Genomic DNA, 18,725 nt, shown 5'->3' with positions numbered 1-18,725 from the left:
TTTGATACACCCTGACCACACTCAACTTCAACTGACTGCCTGGATGATAAGGTCTTAATTCCTTTAGGTACCTGCTTACTGAGGAAGTGCATCAAGTACTAATGGAAGCTAGAAGGCATGCTACTAAAAAATGAAATATTAACAATGGAAAAGGTTTTCTAGTTGGTGCCAACAACAACATAACCAGCACCCATTTAGGGCTCATTGTTCTCTGGTTTTACAATATTTGTGTGAGCTACTTTCCTATGACCTTTCTTACTCCTCCATTAGGGTTAATTTATTGACCATTTCAGCATGTCTGCTCCTCCCTTTTCAAGGCTTTCTCATGTCAAAATGTTTTTGAAAGGGGTTCTACTTAAGAGGCCTCCAAGAAAACCAGTGGCTGCTTCTTGGGATCTTAATTTGGTGTTAGAAAATCTAACACTTGCTCCATTTGAACCAGCTAATCTGGCTGACATGAGGTTCTTAACATGGAAAGCAGTTTTAATGACTGTTTACTGAGTGTCACTGAGTGTTCTGACTTCTGCAAGAAGAGTAGCTGAGTTACAAGCTCTTAAGGTGAGTCAATCCTCTCATTTTCCACAGAATCAGGGTTTCTTTGAGAACTAATCTGTCTTTTATGCCTAAAGTGGTGTCTGAACCAAACTATCCATTCCCCCATTTTCTTTACTGATCTTAAAAATGAGTGAGAAAGAATATCCCATACAATGGATGTCCACTGACAACTCTGGTAATATCTTGACAGAATTAATCCTTTCAGATCTTCACATCTATTGTTCTCTTCTTGTAAAGGTAAGAAGGGACAACTTCTCTCAATATTTCCAAATGGTTGTCTAAGGCTATCACATTTTGTTACGCTCACCACACCAACATTTTTCCAGTGAGGGTCAATGCCCACTCAACCAGGGCTTTGGCATTATCTAAGACTTTTTGGAAAGGGTTGAATTCTAAAAGTATACTAGAAGCTGCAACTTAATCATCTGTGCATACTTTTACAAAGCATTGTAAGCTTGATTCCTTCTCTGGATCTAGCTGCTCCCTCCTTCCACCCTCCTTATTTTTTGGGGTGTTGTTTATGCCATGGTATGGTTATTTATTTTTTGTTCTTCTTAGTATCATCCTTTCAGGGCACAGCCTCTTTTCCTGTCTGCTGGCAGGAAGGTTCTGAAGGGCTTGGCACCCAAACTTGACCAGCTGTTATATCCTTGGCATGATGTAACCCATATATCTAAAGCTAATGCAGCAGTGGTCATTCAAACATCTACTGTTATGGTAAGTTTACTTACACATTTGTACTTTCTGCTGAGTTGTACTACAAGATTACACTTTTCCCTGCAGATACTAAGATCGTAGCATCTCAACTCTCCAGATTTTAACAGAAAGTCTGGATTTTTGCCTCAGTTTTCACAGACTGTCCAAATGTTTGCCTCATTTTTTTCATTTCTTCTTCACAAAATGTGTGGTTTCCTGGTAAATCATCAAGGACTGAAGTCAGTAATCAAATGTTTAGCTTTTCGAACAGCTAAATGTCAACAGCTAAACATCGAAACCTTAAAATCGCGACTGGCCACTACCGCAAATTTTTTTTTAGGGAAAAAAATTCACTTGGCCGTCAGACACTTAAACCTTAAACTCTAATTAAGTGGGTAACTTTGCCCCCCACACCCCCCATATGGGGGGCTGTGTCGCCACACCCCCCTAACTAAATATACCAACTCCGAGATCACTCTACATTGGGGAAAAGGGCAACTTCCCGATAACGGCCAAGCAAATTTTTTCCCTGAGAAAAAATTTGCAGAAGTGGCCATTTACAGTTTTATGCTTTTGCTCTTTAGCTATCGACATTTAGGTGCTCGACAAGCTAAGCGTTCGCTCACCTAATATAGACCCAATAATGTCAGACAACTGAGTTTCAGACTTCATATCCTTCAAAAATTGCATGTTAAAGCAAAACCTGTTATTCCATAATATCATCCTCTGTTATATTAACTCTGGGCAAGCTCCAGACATTTACATGGCAAATAAAGATAAGCTTTTCATATGCTTGTCAAGAAATTAGTACACAAAATATTGCAAAGAATATTTTTTTTATTTGTATATGCTTAGAAGATGAGATAACTGTTGACAAAAGCAACAAAGCTTAAAATTGACAAAGTATAGACAGAACAATTGTTATATATAGAAAGTGCACAACATAGAGGATTATGACTGAATTGACAATCATAACCAGTGTATTATGTGTTCAAGATGATGCCAAAAAATTCACCTTGAGGTTGAAGCTCAAAAGGTGAATAATGACATCCTTGTTGAGAATGCAGCTCATTGTGATCAAATTCACTATCATAATTTCTTTGTAGTGCATGAAACTTTAAGTGATCCATATACTACAAATAAGAGAAAACAGCTTAGAAGCTTAACATGTTTCACCAGCTTTCAAAGCGTCTGAAGGTCAGTAAAACTCTTTGATGCTGTTAGAGAGATGGCGGGCAGAAACAAGTACCCATCTGAAGAATGACTGGCTTTAAAGCTTGTAGAAACTTGGTTCTATCACACTTTTTGTTTTTAGGTGTTGCAGAGTGATATTCTAACAGCTTTTAAATGTTGTTGTACCTTCTGCCACTGTTTTTTGCTGGCTGTCAGTGTTTCTAGTGCAAGACCCAATCATAACAGCATTTAGGGGGTGCTTAACAAACTTTTGTTAAGCATTGCTAAGCACTAAGATTGGGTATCACTCTACAAAAGCAGTTAACGTGTATCCAATATCAGAAAATAATCATTATGTTCAGTGTACTACATAATAATTTTGTTATGCTGCATTCCTGGAGTCAGCTTGCTGTCACTCAGACAGTCACTGCCAGCTCTACATAGGCAAGTAAATGAAATAAAATGGCATTTATTTTATGTGCAAAGCATGGTTTGCTTACAGAATTTTTACAGAGCAGTAGAACAGACAAATCTAGGTTAAAATGTCAGAAAGAGAATTTATTATAAAATAGAGCTAGATTAATTAATTTACTAATTAATATTGAAATATTTGCTTTCCTCTGTTATGCTGAAGTATTGTCATTGTACAAAAATAGCAATATTTTTTACATTGCATCATATTCTTATTTATTTTACAGCCTTCATTCCTTCCATGTCTTAGTTTATTAAATTTACATCACTGTTTGCTGAAACAGATGACCATAAATGATTTTTCAGTGCTAAAGCACTGCTCAGTTAATTATTATTAGGCACCATAACAGCTCTGAATACACTAACAGCAAATCACTGTTTGCTATTATTGTGCAGTTTTGTTTCCTAACAGCAAAATACTGCAGACATTTTCCATGACAGTACAAACAAAGCGCAAAACTAGATTGTTCATTTTTGTTAAAAAAAAAAGACTGAAAAACAGACTCATACCATACCATGTTCCAAGAATGGCGGTTATACTGTAAAGTGCTTCCATCAGGTTGGATCTGAAATGTGAAGAACACAATGAAGAGTTTTTTTGCCGTAATGCACTGACTTCAGTATTATTCAACTTCAACTTCAGTAAGTCAAATAAATTATACAGTAGGAAAAGAATGCATTTGATTTGTGTGTACCTCTAAAATACTTTGATATTCATTACATAAATAGCTTGTAGCAAGGAAACAGCACACAATAGTAATCATTTTGGAAGACGTGTGTTACTGGTAATGGGTTAAATAGGAACAACAAAGAATGGCTTTTACCCCAATTATATTTTTGTTGCTTACTATCTTAATAAAGCATGAGATTTTTATGATGTCTGAGAATAAATATTCCATTGCTTTTTGAGTCAGAACGAAAGATATATGTGAGCTGAAGCTAAGTATTGTAACACATGCAGCAGGTAAACTAGAAGATGTAATTTAATTTGTAGTATGTGTGTTTTTCAATGCCAATAAAATATGTAACAGCTTTTGATCTTTTTCTTATGAAATGAGAAAAAACATATATAAACTTTGTAATTGAAGCTGTAACTTCCTTCTGCAAGGAACTACAATAATTATACATGGATGTGAAAATATGATTATTTTGCCCTGTTTTTTATAAGATATCTATTCCTAGGCAGGAAGCTAGGTCTATAAAAGAGCAATAAGAATATTCTTTAAAGAGATAGCTTACCAAGGGAAAGCAGACAGACTAATTAGTATGTGAATATGAATCGTGCTCAGTTGCATCTGTGATAAGAGCTATAAATCAGAGAAGCTCTATGCCACAAAGGTATACTGTACTCTATACTACTTAGTGGTAGGAGAGATAATGGGACAGGATGGGCATGAGTGGCAGATGTTGGATCATTCATTCTGGGGGAGGGAGGCAGCCTAGGCTTGCTATAATAAGCAAGACATGATCCTTGTGTGCTGCAGAAATGGTGAGCTATTTAGTCAGGAGGCTGCACATAAACAGATCATATGCACCTCCCAAGAGCAGTGCTCCTACAGCACTCACAAGACTACTTTGAGGGAGTGGGAGTTAGGTTATACTGCCTTGCAGCAGTATGACACTGCACCAGCACCCTCAACCCCCCTATATGTCAGTAGATAGAACCAAGGGGAGGCTGAGGTGGGGCCAGTAGACCCAATGAATGAGGACAGGATCTGGTGATACATGGTGTTAACTGTAGGAAAGGAAAAAAGAAAAAAAAAGCTATAAACCACACAGTGGAATGAAGAGAGACAGAAAAGCTGAGAAGGAATGCTACCGAGAGCTTGTGACTTGCGAATTATTTTCTTTGCACTTGTATCTCTGCCTGGAAATTCAGATAGTTGAGCTTAAGAGTCTGTAATTCTGTCAGAATAAAAGACTAGCAGTAGTTTAATTATTTATTTATTATATTCTATTTGTTTAAAAGAATTACTTTATCTTTCCATTTATTCAAAATGATTATTTTCTATTTGTTTCCATCTGCAGGTCCATATCTTTTTTTACAGTTGCTTGTTATCTGTTTTACTTAACACATTCTTTTCTAAGTAAACCATTTTATTTATTCAGTTTTAGAATCCTTGTGACTGTTCATCTTTTACTCATTTATTGCTAAATAGTGGCTAGCTGCTGTCATCCTCCTCCAACTGGCCATGCTATTTAACAACACATTATTGTTATTGTTTATTACTATCTGACATATTATAACACTGAAACAATAACTGGTAGGGTCCAAGCCTGGTAATCTGGGTATGTGGTTGTTTACCACCATGAGCTAGGTCAGAAGGCTATAGTGCTGGATAACATTACAAGCATTTTCTACAGATTAAGGTGTGTGTGTGTGTGTGTGTGTGTGTGTGTGTGTGTGTGTGTGTGTGTGTGTGTGTGTGTGTGTGTGTGTGTGTGTGTGTGTGTGTCTGTTACTGTGGCCAAGTGAGTACTGTCAGGTACTGAAATTTAGACAGAGTGGTGAGATAGGGGTCTGAGGGAGCTAGCTAAGCCAAGGACTCTCCTCAGTGGGGTGTTCTGTACGAAGCCTGTTTTTAGGTATGGATGGTCAAGATCCACCCCAAGGTCAGCAGTGCAAATTTCCTGCTTGCTCTTGAAGCCAAGCTGCACTTAGTGAATGGTTTAGTGATACATATTATACTTGATTGTCTTGTTTATACTTTAACTTACTTAGTACTAGCAGCATGGTTTGAGAAACCATATCCTTAGTGGTCATCAGACTTAAGATTTTAAGATGTGTAAATTAAAAGATAAATTTACAGGTGGGCAGTAAAACAGATCCAAGAACCATGGCTCCTGTCCATCATCACCTCACTTCATACCTTGTAAACTTATTTTGCTACTAACTTTTCAAAAAGCTGACTTACTGGTGCAAGGATAGTTAAGGAATCTGCCTTATGGCCAGAGACACAGGTTTGGCTACCTTTCCAGATTCCATGGAGCTGGCTGAGGAAGAAAAATAAAAAACAGTTCAATGCCAGCTTTTCTTCCTTGCTTTGTGCATGTTGGGGGGAGGGTTGCATATTACCCACTGCACAGAGATCTCCTGGCAGAAGCTGTAAGGTCAGCAGGACTGATTGTCCTGACACACCTATTTGCATGGTGAGTGTCATTTTGTTTTTGCTGAAGTGTTTATGTAGAAGTCCATGCTTTCACTCCACTAGCAGTGACACTGTGAATTGGTCAGCAAGTGGTCAGTTAGGGTGATTGAATGAAATTAGTCAATGCCATTAATACATATAGTCACCACCAGTTCCCCCTCTGGCCTAGTTCTCACCAAAGTAGTTTTATATAAAATGGAATAAGTGGACACAGTATGGGCAATAGGGACCGGTGGCTGGGGCCAGATATCAAATAGATGCAATGGGAAAAAAAGTGTTTAAAATCTCTTAAAACAAGCTGTCATATCCTGACACCGATGACCTGCCTTCAGAGACAATGCATGTACAGTTCATTCACATGCACAGAGCTACTTTTAACTAAACGTTACTAGTCATTAATGACTAAATATCTATAGTTAATTTTGAAATTCATTTTGTTTGTAGTCAGCTTAACACTGTAGACTACAAAAAGCTGTATTAATAGGATTCCCATATATATGAATGGGGTACATGTTTGTGTCCATAGCATATATTTATACTACTCACAAAATATATGTATATGGGGCATTCTAAAAACTTCAGAAACTCTTAACTGTTTGAAGAGTCATACAAATAATATATTCATGTGTTTTTATTAGTTTACATTTAGATCTTACAGTCAGAGATGGGCACCAGGTTGTATTTATCTTTTGAAAAGTTGTTTGTTACTTTTTAAAATTAAGATTCGATGAGTAGAACTACAATTAACAGTGTTACATTGCAATGTCCAGTAGGGCTGAGGAAAATAACTGCTAGCAGTTGCATAGTAGCAGAAATATTTGGAAAATAATCAAAATGGAAATGATGCTGCTAGTCCAGTGAAAAATGAAATATTTCCATTTTACAGTTACTCTATCAATCTGCAATACAGTTGACTATCCATTACACAATTTAAAATTAAGACATTCCCTGGGATTCAGCAAGCAGCCGTGCAGGAATAAGTTATTCCTGCATAGCAGGGGCCGTTCCTGTTCAGCACGGCAGCGTGCCATGCATATGTATGAAGGTGCACTGCCGTGCTCTAAAACAGACATGGTTCCATGTACGAGTGCAGGGGGGTGTGTGAGAGCAGAGCTCTCACAATATACATGCCCCCTGCACTCCAGAATTGTCTTTTGGCAATTTAAAATGAGCGAGAACGCTTGTAACACCCCCAACCCGTCAGGATAACAAATCTGGTCAAAGCCATAAGGGACAATCATCCCTACCAAGACAAATGTCAGAATAACAGATGTAACATAAGTTGGAAACCCCGTTCGCTGTACTGGGTGTCAGGATTCACAAAAAGCACCAATGTTACATGTAGAACGAACACTTCTTTATTTGACAAACGAACCACTTCAAACCACGTTAAGCGCTTTCATCTACTACGGATAGACTTCATCAGAACACATTCATTAATTTCATGCTGGGTTATATATATATAAATCCAACCAATCATAACATTAATTAATCTATCAATTAAATATACTCATTCTTTTAAAGTGCTCAGTGCTTAATAAAATCACTCATACATACTACTCACTCATTCCACTTCTTATCACAAGTAATACTGTGCAATATATTAAGAACATAAAATAATAATACATATACATAATCATGAACTTCTATAAAATGTTATAAAACTTGTAAAACCACCATTCAATCATAATCCATTGCTTATGTTGTATACTATTCAATTTTTGCTTTCCAGTACAGGCTTAATGGAAATACTATTGTTTATATCTGGGTATACAGATACATTTAACAAAATCTGCCACCTGGTTTATCTTTCTCCTAATTTCTTGCTAATATTGCCGCCCCTAGGATTAGCCATTATTTGCTCTAAAATTGCAAATTTAAATGTGTCACAAATTGGACTTTTGACAAGGTGTCTGTATCATGCATTTTTATATCTTTTTTCCTTATACAATAGAAATGATCATATATTTTATTCCTTAAACACCTGTCAGTTTTGTACACATAATAACATGGACATTTTGTACACTTGGCTAAATATATCACGTGTTGGGTGCGGCAATTACCATTCTTAAATCTTAACACAGTCTTATTATTGTCTTCCAATGTAAGAGAAGTACCTTCCATTACAGCACAACATTGGTTGCACTGTCCACACTTACGGGTACCCCCGTCCTTTCCTTTACTATTGCTAGTAAAGGGTTTACTTTCAAATTTGATCTTCAAATTTTGTCCTGTTTTGTGAACAAACACCGGATGTTCACCTACGGTCATGTATATAATATCATCAGTTTTCATTATATTCCAATTTTCTTCTACTATTTTTTGTATTTCTTTAACATAAGAACCATATTGGAATATACAAGCTCTCGGGAATTTATTATTAATCTCACATTTATCTACAATGTCGCTGTTGTCTGGAGTTCTACTGAGCCCAGTACCCAGTAAGCGTTTGTACTTTTTGCCCCATTCTCCTTTGACATATTTTTTAATGTTGTCAATCAGTTCAATTGGATATGCTCTTTTACTGAACATGTTACCTATGTTGTCAAGTTCCTCTACCATGTCATCATATTCAGAAGTCATTCTAGCTGCTCTAATGCACTGACCCTTTATTATGCAACATTTCTGGTTATATGGGTGGCAGCTAGAATATTCTAAATATGAATTACTAAAAGTATTTTTCCTAAATATTTTGGACGTAAATCGACCATTTACTAGGGAAATATAGGTATCTAAATAAGAGATACCTTTCTTATCGAAATTATATGTGAATTTCAAATACTCACTGGAAAAAGTGAGATATTCAAAAAACAAATCCAATTCATTAATAGATCCTGTCCACAGAATAAACATATCATCCAAAAATCTTACATAACAACTTATGTAATTATACCATCTACTGTTAAATATATGTTTAGTCTCCCAATCAAGAAGAACTAAATTGGCAAGAATGGGAGCGCAAGCTGCCCCCATTGCTACCCCCTTACATTGTCTGTAGTGTTCTCCTTCAAAAAAGATATAATTATATTTTAAAACTATATCCATAAATTCCAAAATGAACAACACCTTCTCCCAGACAGTCCAGCAAATTTTTCAATACTATTAGTGAACCGCCTCATTCCATCATCCTTAGGAATACAAGAAAATAAGTCAACCACATCTATTGTAACAAATATTATATCCTTTTTACACAAGTCAGGGGTGAGTCGACCTAAAAAGTCCCATGAATCAATAACTATATGTGGTACTTTTTTGTATATAGGTTTCAACCATGTGTCTATGACTGTACCAAATGGAAAGGATTTAGATTTGTTCCCAGATATTATAGGATAAAAAGGAGGATCAATTATATCTTTATGCACTTTAGGGATCCCCACTATTGTACCTAAAACTGGAAATCTCACTTTTAAAAAGTTATACAACCCCGTGTCTATCCTACCATCCAGTAAGAATTCTTCCAAATATAAATCTATCTTGTGGTGTCCTACATTTACTTGATTTAGGGATGACACCTCATAATTCCCTGAATTATGTAGTATAGTATTTATTTTATTAATATATTCAAACGTGTCGTATAACACTACACCACCCCCTTTATCAGGTTTGATAACACGGATTTGATTTTTCCCCTGAATTTCTTTTCAAACTTGAAATTCACTTTTATTTAAATTATACCTCATCTTATTATCTTTACACTTGCTCCAATATGCATAGATCTCATCAGTTACTACTTTCTCAAAAGTTGCCAAAGTAGCATTCATAGGGGGAGTAGAAGTGCTTCTCTTTTTGAAGGGTTTTTCTATTACTTCATCCCTGTTTTCCCGAAAATGGTTGGCAAGGTTAAGTTTCCGCATATACAACTTAAATTCCACTACATAGTCAGTTACATTGAAATTAGTATTGGGAACATACTTCATTCCTTTAGAAAACAAGGAGAAATGTTCCTTCTCCAATTCTAACTGTGTATAATTAAATATACTAAAGTCACCTAGACTGTAATGTATATCATTGTTCATAGGTTCATAGGTTGATACTAGGCTATCTGCCCTAGGGCATTTATAAGCCTAGCCAGAGTGTGTTTGGCTTTCGCCAGCCTTTTAGATTAGTTGATTGTGCCTCTGTATAGTAGGTCACAGAAGGTAGCCCTTTAAGGTTTAGTTTACTGTACCTCTGTCAAGCAGGGACACAGAAGAGATCCAGGGGTAAACTTATGATCTCCCATCCACTTATCAAGATTTCTCTTGAAGAGATTCAGTGAGGGGCTCTGCCTAACATGGATTGGGATTTTGTTCCAGAGTGGAGGGGAGCCTCTGGGATATGAATCTGTCCCTCCAGCATGTCCTATTTATTTCTGTGCTGAGGTTCAAGTCCCTGGAGCGTGTAGCTCTAAGGGATTTGGATTTCCTGAGGTGGAGCATGTCCATTAATTCTGGATTTGACATGGCTTTGTACATCAGACATAGATCGCCTCTGAGTAGGCGGTATGCAACTGAGTAGAGCTGGAGTTTCTTTAGCCAAACTGCATAGGGCATCTGTTTGAGCCCCTTGATCCTCTTGGTGAGATACTTTTGGGGTCTTTCCAGTTGCTGCAGGTGTCGGGTAAGGTACATCCCAAATGGGGCATTGTACTCAATTATGGGCCAGATAAGTGATGAGTAAAGGCACAATGACCTCTCTTGATCTAGATGTGAACCCTTTCGTGATAAGGTGGGCTATATAGAAGGTCTTTCTAACCACTTTGGCAACGTGATTGTCAAAGGAGAGATTGCTATCTACTTGGGTCCCCAAGTCCCTAATTACTTCTTCCGTACTTAATGGATTACCACCTATGTGGTAATTTGTGGGCACTTCGTTTTTCCCAAAGGGGATGACTATGCACTTTTTGGCATTTAGCTTTAGGCCATGGCTCTGGCACCAGTTATCCGTCTCTGTGAGACCCTTTTGGAGGATGCTTGTTTTATGTTTTATTATAGTCACCTTCTTGTCCAGTTCTTTCTGCCCTTGTGTTGCCAATTCTCCTGATCGGTGGGATTGCTCCAATTTCTGTGTATCGGGGGTCCCTGTTTTTCCACTCCTTGCCACCCTTGTTTTTTTCCTAAAAAATTCCTATTATTATTTTTCCAACCTCTTCTCCTCTTGTTGTCATGTGCCTCATCCACACACTTGTCTGTTTTGTTACCATTAGATGACTGACCCTAGATTCATTATAATTCCCCCATCTATAAGCCTGTTTGTTCTCCTAATGTTCTAAATCTCTTTTTATTTTCCTACATTTTCTATCAAACTGTTTTTTATTATTTTTTTTCTACCCATTCAAATTGAGTGTTATAAAAACGTTCACATTCATTAAATAACAAGTCCTTCGTAATAATTTCATTCAATTGTTCAATTGCTGTCATATATGTACATAATTTCTTGTCATTGCAACTTATAATAAATTTCATAAAACTAAAACCAAAATTATTAAAAAGATTGGTACATTCTAGTATATTGGATTCATTCATATCCACTCCCATGGACTGTTTAGAGAATCTTAAGCCCATCGGTACAATGTTTAAATCTAAACATCTTTTGAAATGCATATTATCAAGTTGAATACTTTTCACAATACCCAGCTTTTTACCAAAATCATATATTAAGTCTTTCAAAGTCTTGTCATTTCCATTATTTGATTCTTCTTTACCACTAGTGGTTCTATTGTGCTTGTTGTTATTGAAGTCAAAGTTACATTTAAAAAAAAATCATCCAATTCATATTGTACCTCTTTGTCATTTTGATTATTAAATTTAGCAGTTAGTGCATTACCAGTACCTGTGGTCAATGAATGTCCCACCATAGAGTAAGTCTTTTTAGGAACAACACGCGTGGGTCTGGCTCCAGAAATATTAAAATCAACCTCCGATCCATTGTTCTCCACTCGCAATCCATCTACTGCATTGCCAAAATTTTCATTTTCCCCTACAGTGGATCCATAAGAGGCTCCGATATCCCACACGCCGCTGTTCCCTTGACCGTATGGTATGAAATTCAAAGATTTGCTTCCACTGAGCATACGCGATGAGGTCACCATCCGCGTATCTTCATTGCTTCCTACAGGCTGGCTTATCATTTCAATAAGCCGCGTAAGCTCACCCTTGTTTATAGCCATCTCCGATTGCATTTTTTGTATTTCATCTCTCCTTCCTGGAGAGAATATTGACAGCAACTCATCTAGTGAATCCATTACACCCTCACCGACTAATAAATGCAACAACAGTCAGCGAAAGTCGACACAATAAAAAATAAACTGGAAACCCTGTTCACTGCACTGGGTGTCAGGATTCACAAAAAGCACCAATGTTACATGTAGAACGAACATTTCTTTATTTGACAAACGAACCACTTCAAACCACGTTAAGTGCTTTCATCTACTAAGGACAGACTTCATCAGAACACATTCATTAATTTCATGCTGGGTTATATATATATAAATCCAACCAATCATAACATTTAATTAATCTATCAATTTTTATTTTTTATTGTGTCGACTTTTGCTGACTGTTGTTGCATTTATTAGATGTAGCATAAGCACATAGCTCACACCTCCCAACCTGTCAGAGTAAGGAATGTTGACAAAGCCAAAAGGGACAATCATCCCACAAAGCAGAAAGGTGATAGAATAACAGGTTCAGCATTAGCAGGGATATTCTAAAGGGTACAAATAAAATAACACAACAAATAATTATTTTTTTTATAAATGCGATAAAGTTTAAGTGTAGCTGCATTGGGTGTGTTTTAGCATATCAGTTAATTCACCAAGGATACAGGCCACTAACTTTTTATTGTGTGGTTAGTTTATGCTTGCAGCTAGCCTTCCTGGTGTTATCCCCTTAACAGTTTATGACACTAAATATTTTTTTATTAGTTGTTTTTTTGTACGTGCTATGTGTAGAGTGTGTGTAGTTATTATTTGAACCCCATAAATTAGTGCATGTATGTCCATTGGTAAATGTAGATCACATTGGAATGTTTGGGAGGAAAAAATTTTATTGTAATGAATTGAATCAGTGCCTAAATTCCAGAATTGACAAATAGCAATGCTAACATTGACCTGCTTCAGGGAAATTGTGTAAATAGATGTAAGGAACATAGCCGCTAAGTGGATTGACCATGGAGAGTGACCTTATCCTTTAAGACTGCTGAGTCTTTAAGGACCAACTTAGATAGAGGATAGCGTAGTTAATTGAGAGATATTAGAAGTTCCATATGGAAAGGGGAAACTTGGGATATTTAAACTAGACGGGAAGGCTCAAATGGTTGCAGCTTCCAATGAAGGAAGAGTTAAGGGAAGAGTGAAGGAATTTTGGAGCGGATCAGAGCCAATAGGTAGTTCCGTAAAACCATAAGGCGTAGAGCCATACAGGCCCCAAATAAGCGAAGGGACCCATTACCCAACTAAGTCACAGTAACCCTCGACAGGTGAGCAGGTCGGCTCAATGTCTTGAAGGGAAAAGAGGCTTTGTTTAGTGGTCCAAGAAAAGCAGAGGGTTACAACAGTTAAGAACTATCAATAACGTTTATAAATCCAACAGTGATAGAGAAGTATCTAATAGTTTTTAGAACATCAAGTAAGCAGTGGAACAGGAATAGGAAGCCCATGTGTGGTTGCAAAGTGCAGCAAGCAGTAATAACAACCTTTGAAAGTCATCAAATAAATATAAAAAGAAATCACGCAGTTAAAATTGTAAAAGTTCTAATGAACACAATTACACAATAATCTCACATAGGTCTATTTAAAAAACAACCCTGCAATAAAGCAGAACGGCTAAGTTTTAATGGTATTTATGTTTATTGTTGCATTCTCTGAATGGTAATATATAACCAATTACCCACACTGTGCCAAAAGCAGGCAGCTGTTGTATAAGACTGGAAGACAAGATGGATTTCACAAGGCAACTTAAAAAAACACTCAAACATAAACATCCAAAAGCAGCTGTCTGAAATTTTAATGTCGATATAGCAGAACAGCCATTTGATCTGGGATGGTTACAGAGTCAAAAGTACAACCAAGTGTAACATTTTTTAAATGTCCAGAAAGTGGGCAATTGCAGATCTCTGTCTTTGGAAATCAGGGTTAAAATAGTCAAAATTATAACAGTTTAGATTTGCACCCAAAAAGTTCTAGCAAAATAATAAAACAAACTTCAACAATTTAAGTATGCAGAGAAATTCAAAATAGCCCTATTTGACCTAATTTAAGTTCCTAATGTTGCAATTTAAATCTAGTTAGTGCTCAATAACCAGATCGGAAAATGCAAAACATAGGAGTACAAATCTCAAAGGTCTACCGGTAAAGATTTTAATTCAAAGACTTAAACACAGCTAACATACCACCCAAAGGCAAGCCATTTGGAGAAAATGAGACTTTAATTGACCCAATGCAATAAATAGCTCAAGATAAAAGTTCAAGCAGGCTGCTCAATGTTTTTCACTGCCACTGATCAACAGAGAGACTTTCCTTTAGCCCAAGCAAAAAATGGCCTCACAGAAACTTACAAACAGTTCAAGAACAGCAAGCCTGTAACTGAACTTTTTTAAATCTCAGAAAAGTGGGAAAAAAGCAAGATTGTTTTTGTTTTTTTGTTTTTTCAGAGATAGCAGAGGTTAACAAGTATCAACAAGTTATAACAGTGCAGTAAATGACCCACACAAGAGTGCTAGGCCAAAGACAGATAAAATGCAAGTTTTGAGAAAAAAAACGATTTTAAAAATAAGTGCAAACAGGAAATTCAGTAAACAGCTCTAGGTTGTGCTCTAAATACAGTTACTAATGCAGAAATCAAATTTAACAAGCCAGAAAATGCTCAAAATAGGCGGCTATGCAGAAAAACTTAGCAAATAAACAGAGGAAAAATACTTAAAGTCTCAAAAGTGGCTCCTTTCTTCTCTCAGCGTGTTCTCCTCTTGGTGGGTGCTTCACCAACAGCCAACAAGCCTGAAAAGATGCCAGCATTCATAGGGGGAGTATAAATGCTTCTCTTTTTGAAGGGTTTTTCTATTACTTCATCCCTGTTTTCCCGAAAATGGTTGGCAAGGTTAAGTTTCCGCATATACAACTTAAATTCCACTACATAGTCAGTTACATTGAAATTAGTATTGGGAACATACTTCCTTCCTTTAGAAAACAAGGAGAAATGTTCCTTCTCCAATTCTAACTGTGTATAATTAAATATACTAAAGTCACCTAGACTATAATGTATATCATTGTTCATAGGTTCATAGGTTGATACTAGGCTATCTGCCCTAGGGCATTTATAAGCCTAGCCAGAGTGTGTTTGGCTTTCGCCAGCCTTTTAGATTAGTTGATTGTGCCTCTGTATAGTAGGTCACAGAAGGTAGCCCTTTTAAGGTTAGTTTACTGTACCTCTGTCAAGCAGGGACACAGAAGAGATCCCAGGGGTAAACTTATGATCTCCCATCCACTCGTCAAGATTTCTCTTGAAGAGGGTCAGTGAGGGGCTCTGCCTAACATGGATTGGGATTTTGTTCCAGAGTGGAGGGGAGCCTCTGGGATATGAATCTGTCCCTCCAGCATGTCCTATTTATTTCTGTGCTGAGGTTCAAGTCCCTGGAGCATGTAGCTCTAAGGGATTTGGATTTCCTGAGGTGAAGCATGTCCATTAATTCTGGGTTGGACATGGCTTTATACGTCAGACACAGATCGCCTCGGAGTAGGTGGTACGCAACTGAGTAGAGCTGGAGTTTCTTTAGACGAACTGCATAGGGCATCTGTTTGAACCCCTTGATCCTCTTGGTGAGATACTTTTGGGGTCTTTCCAGTTGCTGCAGGTGTCGGGTAAGGTACATCCCAAATGGGGCATTGTACTCAATTATGGGCCTGATAAGTGATGAGTAGAGGGGCACAATGACCTCTCTTGATCTAGATGTGAACCCTTTCGTGATAAGGTGGGCTATACAGAAGGTCTTTCTAACCACTTTGGCAACGTGATTGTCAAAGGAGAGATTGCTATCTACTTGGGTCCTCAAGCCCCTAATTACTTCTTCCAGATTTCTAATGGATTACCACCTATGTGGTAATTTGTGGGCACTTTGTTTTTCCCAAAGGGGATTACTATGCACTTTTTGACATTTAGCTTTAGGCCATGGCTCTGGCACCAGTTATCCGTCTCTGTGAGACCCTTTTGGAGGATGCTTGTTTTATGTTTTATTATAGTCACCTTCTTGTCCAGTTCTTTCTGCCCTTCTGTTGCCAATTCTCCTGATCGGTGGGATTGCTCCAATTTTTGGGTATCGGTGGTCCCTGTTTTTCCACTCCTTGCCACCCTTGTTTTTTTCCTAAAAAATTCTTCTTATTATTTTTCCAACCTCTTCTCCCCCTGTTGTCATGTGCCTCATCCACACACTTGTCTGTTTTGTTACCATTAAATGACTGATCCCTAGATTCATTATAATTCCCCCATCTATAAGCCTGTTTGTTCTCATAATGTTCTAAATCTCTTTTTATTTTCCTACATTTTATATCAAACTGTTTTTTATTATTTTTTTTCTACCCATTCAAATTGAGTGATGAGTAGAGGGGCACAATGACCTCTCTTGATCTAGATGTGAACCCTTTCGTGATAAGGTGGGCTATACAGAAGGTCTTTCTAACCACTTTGGCAACGTGATTGTCAAAGGAGAGATTGCTATCTACTTGGGTCCTCAAGCCCCTAATTACTTCTTCCGTACTTAATGGATTACCACCTATGTGGTAATTTGTGGGCACTTTGTTTTTCCCAAAGGGGATTACTATGCACTTTTTGACATTTAGCTTTAGGCCATGGCTCTGGCACCAGTTATCCGTCTCTGTGAGACCCTTTTGGAGGATGCTTGTTTTATGTTTTATTATAGTCACCTTCTTGTCCAGTTCATTCTGCCCTTCTGTTGCCAATTCTCCTGATCGGTGGGATTGCTCCAATATTTGGGTATCGGTGGTCCCTGTTTTTCCACTCCTTGCCACCCTTGTTTTTTTCCTAAAAAATTCTTCTTATTATTTTTCCAACCTCTTCTCCCCCTGTTGTCATGTGCCTCATCCACACACTTGTCTGTTTTGTTACCATTAAATGACTGATCCCTAGATTCATTATAATTCCCCCATCTATAAGCCTGTTTGTTCTCATAATGTTCTAAATCTCTTTTTATTTTCCTACATTTTATATCAAACTGTTTTTTATTATTTTTTTTCTACCCATTCAAATTGAGTGTTATAAAAACTTTCACATTCATTAAATAACAAGTCCTTCGTAATAATTTAATTCAATTGTTCAATTTCTGTCATATATGTACATAATTTCTTGTCATTGCAACTTATAATAAATTTCATAAAACTAAAACCAAAATTATTAAAAAGATTGGTACATTCTAATATATTAGATTCATTCATATCCACTCCCATGGACTGTTTATAGAATCTTAAGCCCATCGGTACAATTTTTAAATCTAAACATCTTTTCAAATGCATATTATCAAGTTGAATAATTTTCACAATACCCAGCTTTTTACCAAAATCATATATTAAGTCTTTTAAAGTCTTGTCATTTCCATTATTTGATTCTTCTTTACCACTAGTGGTTCTATTGTGCTTGTTGTTATTGAAGTCAAAGTTACATTTAAAAAATCATCCAATTCATATCGTACCTCTTTGTCATTTTGATTATTAAATTTAGCAGTTAGTGCATTACCAGTACCTGTGGTCAATGAATGTCCCACCATAGAGTAAGTCTTTTTAGGAACAACATGCGTGGGTCTGGCTCCGGAAATATTAAAATCGACCTCCGATCCATTGTTCTCTACTCGCAATCCATCTACTGCATTGCCAAAATTTTCATTTTCCCCTACAGTGGATCCATAAGAGGCTCCGATATCCTGCACTCCGCTGTTCCCTTGACCGTTGGGTATGAAATTCAAAGATTTGCTTCCACTGAGCGTACGCGATGATGTCACCATCCGCTTATCTTCATTGCTTCCTACAGGCTGGCTTATCATTTCAATAAGCCGCGTAAGCTCACCCTTGATTATAGCCATCTTCGATTGCATTTTTTGTATTTCATCTCTCCTTCCTGGAGAGAATATAGACGGCAACTCATCTAGTGAATCCATTACACCCTCACCGACTAATAAATGCAACAACAGTCAGTGAAAGTCGACACAATAAAAAATAAACTGGAAACCCTGTTCGCTGCACTGGGTGTCAGGATTCACAAAAAGCACCAATGTTACATGTAGAACGAACATTTCCTTATTTGACAAACGAACCACTTCAAACCACATTAAGTGCTTTCATCTACTAAGGACAGACTTCATCAGAACACATTCATTAATTTCATACTGGATTATATATATAAATCCAACCAATCATAACATTTAATTAATCTATCAATTTTTATTTTTTATTGTGTCGACTTTTGCTGACTGTTGTTGCATTTATTAGATGTAGCATAAGCACATAGCTCACACCTCCCAACCCGTCAGAGTAAGGAATGTTGACAAAGCCAAAAGGGACAATCATCCCACAAAGCAGAAAGTTGATAGAATAACAGGTTCAGCATTAGCAGGGATATTCTAAAGGGTACAAATAAAATAACACAACAAATAATTATTTTTTTTATAAATGCGATAAAGTTTAAGTGTAGCTGCGTGGGT

At 37.0% G+C, this 18,725-nt stretch overlaps 1 protein-coding gene across 1 annotated transcript in view; it reads right to left on the bottom strand.

Annotated features, from left to right (window-relative positions):
- LOC122817074 (lysosomal protective protein-like) overlaps window positions 1–18,725 on the bottom strand; it is a 337,956-nt gene that overhangs the window by 212,310 nt on the left and 106,921 nt on the right. The window contains exon 4 of the mRNA XM_044090226.1: window positions 3,411–3,461. Within this exon, the coding sequence (XP_043946161.1) occupies window positions 3,411–3,461 (51 nt within the window). The remainder of the gene's footprint in view (window positions 1–3,410; window positions 3,462–18,725) is intronic.

This window comes from Protopterus annectens, chromosome 12.part0, assembly GCF_019279795.1.
Source record: "Protopterus annectens isolate FY-2018-M chromosome 12.part0, PAN1.0, whole genome shotgun sequence".
NCBI lineage: Eukaryota > Metazoa > Chordata > Ceratodontiformes > Protopteridae > Protopterus > Protopterus annectens.
This window is presented reverse-complemented; position numbering and strand designations above follow the sequence as displayed.